Here is a 7,333-nt window from a genome sequence, read left to right as displayed (position 1 = left end):
GTGTGTGTGTCCAGTGTGTGTTTTTGTTTGTCCAGTGTGTGTGTGTTTGTGTGTGTGTCCAGTGTGTGTGTGTGTGTGTGTTTGTCCAGTGTGTGTGTGTGTGTGTGTGTGTCCAGTGTGTGTGTGTGTGTTTGTCCAGTGTGTGTGTGTGTGTCCAGTGTGTGTGTGTGTGTTTGTCCAGTGTGTGTGTGTGTGTTTGTGAGTCCAGTGTGTGTTTGTGTCCAATTGTGTGTGTGTTTGTCCAGTGTGTCTGTGTGTTCAGTGTGTGTGTGTCCAGTGTGTGTGTGTGTGTGTGTGTGTGTCAGTGTCCAGTGTGTGTGTGTGTGTCTAGCGTGTGTGTGTGTGTGTGTGTTCAGTGTGTGTGTGTTTGTGTCCAGCTTGTGTGTGTGTGTGTGTTTTTGTTTGTCCAGTTGTGTGTGTGTGTGTGTGTTTGTCCAGTGTGTGTTCAGTGTGTGTGTGTGTCCAGTGTGTGTGTTCAGTGTGTGTGTGTGTCCAGTGTGTGTGTTCAGTGTGTGTGTGTGTCCAGTGTCTGTGTCCAGCGTGTGTGTTTGTGTGTTTGTCCAGTGTGTGTGTGTTTGTATGTTTGTCCAGTGTGTGTGTTTGTCCAGTGTGTGTGTGTGTTCAGTGTGTGTGTGTGTTTGTGAGTCCAGTGTGTGTGTGTTTGTCCAGTGTGTGTGTGTGTTTGTGAGTCCAGTGTGTGTGTGTTTGTCCAGTGTGTGTGTGTGTGTATCCAATTGTGTGTGTGTGTGTGTATCCAATTGTGTGTGTGTGTGTGTGTGTGTCCAGTGTGTGTATGTGTGTCCAGTGTATGTGTGTGTGTGTTTGTTTGTCCAATGTGTGTGTGTGTGTGTCCAGTGTGTGTGTGTGTCTGTCCAGTGTGTGTGTGTCTGTGTCCAGTGTGTGTGTGTCTGTGTCCAGTGTGTGTGTGTCCAGTGTGTGTGTGTGTGTGTCCAGTGTGTGTGTGTGTCCAGTGTGTGTGTGTCCAGTGTGTGTGTGTGTCCAGTGTGTGTCCAGTGTGAGTGTGTGTGTGTCCAGTGTGAGTGTGTGTGTATCCAGTGTGTGTGTGTGTATCCAGTGTGTGTGTCCGTGTGTGTTTGTAAGTCTATTGTGTGTGTGTCCAGTGTGTGTCCAGTGTGAGTGTGTGTCCGTCCAGTGTGAGTGTGTGTGTGTGTGTATCCAGTGTGTGTGTCCGTGTGTGTGTGTAAGTCTATTGTGTGTGTGTCAGGTTATTATTTACAGGGACACTGAGGAGTTGTAATCAACCCAAAACCCTGGATAGAGGGGCTCAGTGAATGTGGAGGTGAATGTGATCAGGTGGGTCAGTGTGTCAGAGGAGGCTCTATAGAAGGACAGAGTGCCGGCTGGCCAGTCCAGATACACTCCTACTCTGTGGGAGCTGGAGGAGGGGACGTCTATGGTAGTGGGATTATTATTGTGACAGGCTCTGTAACTGTTGTCAGAGCAGAACAGACTCCAGGACTTGTCATTGTATCCAAGACAACAGTCAGCACCTCCTCCTCTCCTGCTGATTCCTTTATATGTCACTCCTATATCAGCCCTTCTCCCACTCCACTCTACCTCCCAGTAACAGCACCCAGTCAGACCCTCTCTACACAGCACCTGTTTCCAGTACTCAAATCTCTCTGGGTGATCAGGATACGGCTGCTCCTCTGTCCTCCATGTCACCTTTCTGTTCTCCTCAGACAGAGAGAGGCGTCTGTCTACTGTGTTTGGGTCCAGTGTGAGATCACAGACATCTGATGGATGAAACCAGACACAATATTAGAAATCATCATCATTCACATTAGAATGTTAACTCACTTTTCACTAATTCATTTAATGTAGATGTTTCTAGGTATCAAAAGGAGAAGTGAAGGTAACTTGAGACTTGTTGAATGATCATATGTTATACTGTATGGTAATATAAAACACACTTATTCCCATTAATTACACACACACACACACACACACACACACACACACACACACACACACACACACACACACACACACACACACACACACACACACACACACACATTGTCAAATCAACTCTTTGTAAACGTTGGTGTCCCTGATTTCTGCTTCTGTAGAACTACAGCTGATATTTAATATGACCAAGTCAGTAATGATGTTGGTCTTTGACTTAACTTGAATTAAGACTTATTCTTAGTCATATTCTTCACAGCAGTCAACACTCACATTTTCTAAGTCCAGGTTTCATTCTGTTCTCTCCACCATGTTCCACACTGTAGCGGTAAGCAGAAGAACAGACAGTCATTGAGGGATACACCTGAACTCACACACACACACACACACACACACACACACACACACACACACACACACACACACACACATACACACACGCGAATGTTTGTCTGTGTGTGTGTGTGTGTGTATGTTTGTGAGTCCAGCGTGTGTGTAAGTGTGTGTCCAGTGTGTGAGTGTGTGTCCAGTGTGTGTCTGTGTGTGTGTGTGTATCCAGTGTGTGTGTGTCCAGTGTGTGTGTGTATCCAGTGTGTGTGTCCAGTGTGTGTCTGTGTGTGTGTGTATCCAGTGTGTGTGTGTCCAGTGTGTGTTTGTCCAGTGTGTGTGAGTTCAGTGTTCAGTGTGTGTGTGTGTCCAGTGTGTGTCCAGTGTGTGTGTGTGAGTCCAGCGTTTGTGTGTGTCCTGTGTGTGTGTATCCAGTGTGTGTTTGTCCAGTGTGTGTGTGTGTGTCCTGTGTGTGTCCAGTGTGTGTGTGTGTGTGAGTTCAGTGTTCAGTGTGTGTGTCCAGTGTGTGTCCAGTGTGTGTGTGTGTGTGTGTCCAGTGTGTGAGTCCAGTGTGTGTCTGTGTGTGTGTCTCCTGTGTGTGTGTGTGTGTGTGTGTGTGTGTGTGTGTGTGTGTGTGTGTGTCCAGTGTGTGTGTGTGCGAGTCCAGCGTGTGTGTAAGTCCTGTGTGTGTGTGTTTCCAGTGTGTGTCCAGTGTGTGTTTGTCCAGTGTGTGTGTGTGTGTGTGTGTGTGTCCAGTGTGTGTCCAGTGTCATTGAGCACACTGGACACACACACTGGACACACACACACACACTGGAGACACACACACACACACTGGAGACACACACACACACACTGGAGACACACACACACACACTGGAGACACACACACACACACTGGAGACACACACACACACACACACACACACACAGGAGACACACACACACACACACAGGAGACACACACACACACACAGGAGACACACTCACACACAGGAGACACACACACACACTGGAGACACACACACACACACACACTGGAGACACACACACACACACACACACACTGGTGACACACACACACACTGGAGACACTAACACACACACACACACACTGGAGACACACACACACACACACACACACTGGAGACATACACACACACACACACTGGAGACATATAACTTTGTCTAAGTAAGTAATGGTAAGAATGTTTATCATACTTGAGTTTCTCCAGTCTGCAGTGTGGATCCTCCAGTCCAGCAGAGAGCAGTCTGACTCCTGAGTCTCCTGGGTGATTGTAGCTCAGGTCCAGCTCTCTCAGGTGTGAGGGGTTTGACCTCAGAGCTGAGACCAGAGAAGCACAGCCTTCCTCTGTGACTAGACAGCCTGACAGCCTACAAAGAGTCAAATCATATTAAAATCACACTGATATTCTTTGGTGGTGAAAATAGTGGCAGTATATTTTTTCAACATATTCAGATATATCAGTATCCTGAAATCTGCCATATCTATTCATAAAATAGTGTATCATTATTATAAATTATCAAAGTATCAGATTTAGATTGTATTGAGTATACAGTCCACACCATATCTATTTAGACAGTGAGGTATCAGATTGTATTGAGTATACAGTCCACACCATATCTATTTAGACAGTGAGGTATCAGATTGTATTGAGTATACAGTCCACACCATATCTATTTAGACAGTGAGGTATCAGATTGTATTGAGTATACAGTCCACACCATATCTATTTAGACAGTGAGGTATCAGATTGTATTGAGTATACAGTCCACACCATATCTATTTAGACAGTGAGGTATCAGATTTAGATTGTATTGAGTATACAGTCCACAATATATATTATACTGACCTCAGAGTCTCCAGTTTACAAATTTAAAACTGTAAGCTTCACTGTCCAAACACATATGGTGTGGACTATGTGTGTCTGGTAAACACATGTGGATCTGGTGAACAGTTATCACTTGTTGACCAACTACAGGAATACTGACCTCAGAGTCTCCAGTTTACAGTGGGGATTCCCCAGTCCAGCAGAGAGCAGCTTCACTCCTGAATCCTTCAGGTCATTGTTACTCAGATCCAGCTCTCTCAGGTGTGAGGGGTTTGACTCCAGAGCTGAGACCAGAGAAGCACAGCCTTCCTCTGTGACTCCACAGCCTGACAACCTGCAAAGAGATCATTATGACTTCCCAAACACACTGTTGATTAACACCAGTAGTGTAGAAGGACAATGGCAGATGCATTTGGATTATTCTCTCAAACAACATATAGATTCATCGTCCGTCTCCTAGAATTGTATGGTCATATTGTTATACTGATGTGAAAATCAATGAATTTATTGAATATGTTGTTCAATATAATATTATACACATATTATAATTAATATTTTTCTCTAAACTGAATATTTCTTCCTGATGATTAGTTCTTATATGTCATTTTATTTACTCACAGAGCAGCTCTGGAGGCTTTGACCACTGGCAGCAGCCTCAGAAGACCTTCCTCTGATCTGGAGTATTTCTTCAGGTCAAACACATCCAGCTCCTTTTCTGAAGTCAGCAACACAAAGACCAGAGCTGACCACTGTGCAGGTGACAGGTTGGGTTTTGAGAGACTTCCTGATCTCAGGTAGCTTTGGATCTCCTCCACTAGAGAATGGTCATTCAGTTCATTCAGACAGTGGAACAGATTGATGCTCCTCTCTGGAGAGAGATCCTCCCCGATCTTCTCCTTGATGTACTCGATTGTTTCTTCATGGCTCTGTGAGCTGCTTCTTGTCTTTGTCAGTAGACCTCGTAAGTGCTTCTGATTGGACTCCAGTGAGAGGCCCAGAAGGAAGCGGAGGAAAAGGTCCAGGTTTCCCGTCTCACTTTGTAAGGCTTTATCCACAGCACTCTTGTAGAAAGTAACTTCAGGCTCGTCTTTTGTTTGCAGTTTGTCCATTAGATTCTCATTGTTGTTGATGAATGAGAGGAACACATATACAGCAGCCAGAAACTCCTGAATGCTCAGATGAACAAAGCAGTACATCGTGTCCTGGTACAGCCCACATTCCTCTTTAAAGAGCTGTGTGCACAATCCTGAGTACACTGAGGCTTCATTGACATCAATGCCAGCCTCTTTCAGGTCTTCTTCATAGAAAATCAGATTGCCCTTCACAAGCTGTTGAAAAGCCAGTTTTCCCAGTGACAGAATGCTCTCTTTATTCCAGTGTGGACCTGTCTCTTCTTTCCCAAGATACTTTTCATTCTTCTGTTTGGTATGAAACACCACAAGGTGTGTGTACATCTCAGTCAGAGTCTTGGGCATCTCTTCTCTCTTATGTTTCAACATGTGTTCAAGGACTGTTGCAGAAATCCAACAGAAGACTGGAATGTGGCACATGATGTGGAGGCTCCTTGATGTCTTTATGTGTGAGATGATTCTGCTGGCCAGGTCCTCATCACTGAATCTCTTCCTGAAGTACTCTTCCTTCTGTGGGTCATTGAACCCTCGTACCTCTGTTACCTGGTCAACACACCCAGAAGGGATCTTATTGGCTGCTGCAGGTCGGGTAGTTATCCAGAGGAGAGCAGAGGGAAGCAGATTTCCCTTGATGAGATTTGTCAGCAGAACATCCACTGAGGTTGACTCTGTGACGTCCCAACAGATCTTGTTCTTCTGGAAGTCTAGGGGCAGTCGGCACTCATCAAGACCATCAAAGATGAACAGAACTTTGTACTTGTTGTAGATGGAGATTCCTGATTGTTTGGTTTCCATTGAGAAGTGATTGAGAAGTTCAATGAAAGTGTGTTTGTCCTCTTTCATCAAATTCAGCTCCCGAAAAGGGAATGAAAATACAAATTGGACATCCTGATTTGCTTTTCCTTCAGCCCAGTCCAGAATGAACTTCTGCACAGAGACTGTTTTTCCAATGCCAGCGACTCCCTTTGTCAGCACAGTTCTGATAAGTTTGTCTTGTCCAGTTAAGGGTTTGAAGATGTCGTTACATTTGATTGCAGTCTCTGGTCTTGCTTGTTTCCTGGTTGTTGTCTCAATCTGTCTCAGCTCATGTTCATTATTGACCTCTCCTGTTCCACCCTCTGTGATGTAGAGCTCTGTGTAGATCTTATTGAGAAGTGTTGGGTTTCCTTGTTTAGCGATCCCCTCAAATACACATTGAAACTTCTTCTTTAGATTAGATTTGAGTTCACGTTGGCAAATCACAGCGAGCTCATCTGAATCTAGAAATAACACAGAGGATATTAATATTACGTCTGTTTTAATGTCTACAGTATTGTAGGACTGTTATAAAGTTGTACATTATAATAATTTATTCTCTTAACTGACTGTCTAAATGTGTAAATGTTTTCATAATGCATTACAGACTGGTGTGACTGATTATATTATTATTGGTATTATTGATGGTATTATTAATGTTCTCTCTCTCTCTCTAAATTAATCACCACAACACATCCCTGCTGCTACTTGATGAGGTCACTAGGTGTTGTGTTAAGGCTGCTACAATATCATTGAGTTACACAGCTACTTTAGCTGTACTTTAGCTACAGCTTTTACATGTTATAAAACACCATTCAACATGAGGCAGACAGATCTTACATTTCTCCAGTGTGTCAGCAAGCTCCTTCTGGTTCATTTTCCTCAGGATGTGCAGTGTGATCTTCAGAGCCCCCTCTCTGGCACTGCTCTCCTGCTTCTCATCTTCAGCATCCACCACTTCCTTATCCTGCTTCTGACTCTCAAAGCCTCCTGGGAGTTCTGGACTAAGAATCCTCTTGAACATCTTCAGCTCGTTCTTCACAAATGTCATAATTTTCTCTTCAAGCAACTGAAATAAATAAAGTAAATAAGTTAAGCAAGAGAATAAATGTTTTCTCATTAACACATTAATGAATGATTGACAGATCAACTTTACTTGAGGTAAACAAAAACAAATGTACATAACAGGACCACATACACTGAATATGGAGGCCAGGTCTGTTTGATGACTCTGGGAAGACTGACCACTGAGAATCTCTGACTCTGATCTCTCCTGATGGTTTCTGTGGACAAAACATG

General features: G+C 44.1%; 1 protein-coding gene across 1 annotated transcript; it reads right to left on the bottom strand.

Moving 5' to 3' along the window:
• Nucleotides 1–1,233: 1,233 nt before the first annotated feature.
• Nucleotides 1,234–7,094, bottom strand: LOC116371869 (NLR family CARD domain-containing protein 3-like; the record flags this gene model as incomplete). Its single annotated transcript, XM_031820961.1, has 4 exons — nucleotides 1,234–1,746; nucleotides 4,284–4,443; nucleotides 4,728–6,492; nucleotides 6,875–7,094. Coding segments are annotated over 4 exons (2,658 nt in total), but the record flags the coding sequence as incomplete, so codon positions are not given.
• Between the last annotated feature and the right edge of the window lie 239 nt (nucleotides 7,095–7,333).

The sequence above is a fragment of the Oncorhynchus kisutch genome, unplaced genomic scaffold (assembly GCF_002021735.2).
Source record: "Oncorhynchus kisutch isolate 150728-3 unplaced genomic scaffold, Okis_V2 scaffold3798, whole genome shotgun sequence".
Taxonomy (NCBI): Eukaryota; Metazoa; Chordata; class Actinopteri; order Salmoniformes; family Salmonidae; genus Oncorhynchus; species Oncorhynchus kisutch.
This window is presented reverse-complemented; position numbering and strand designations above follow the sequence as displayed.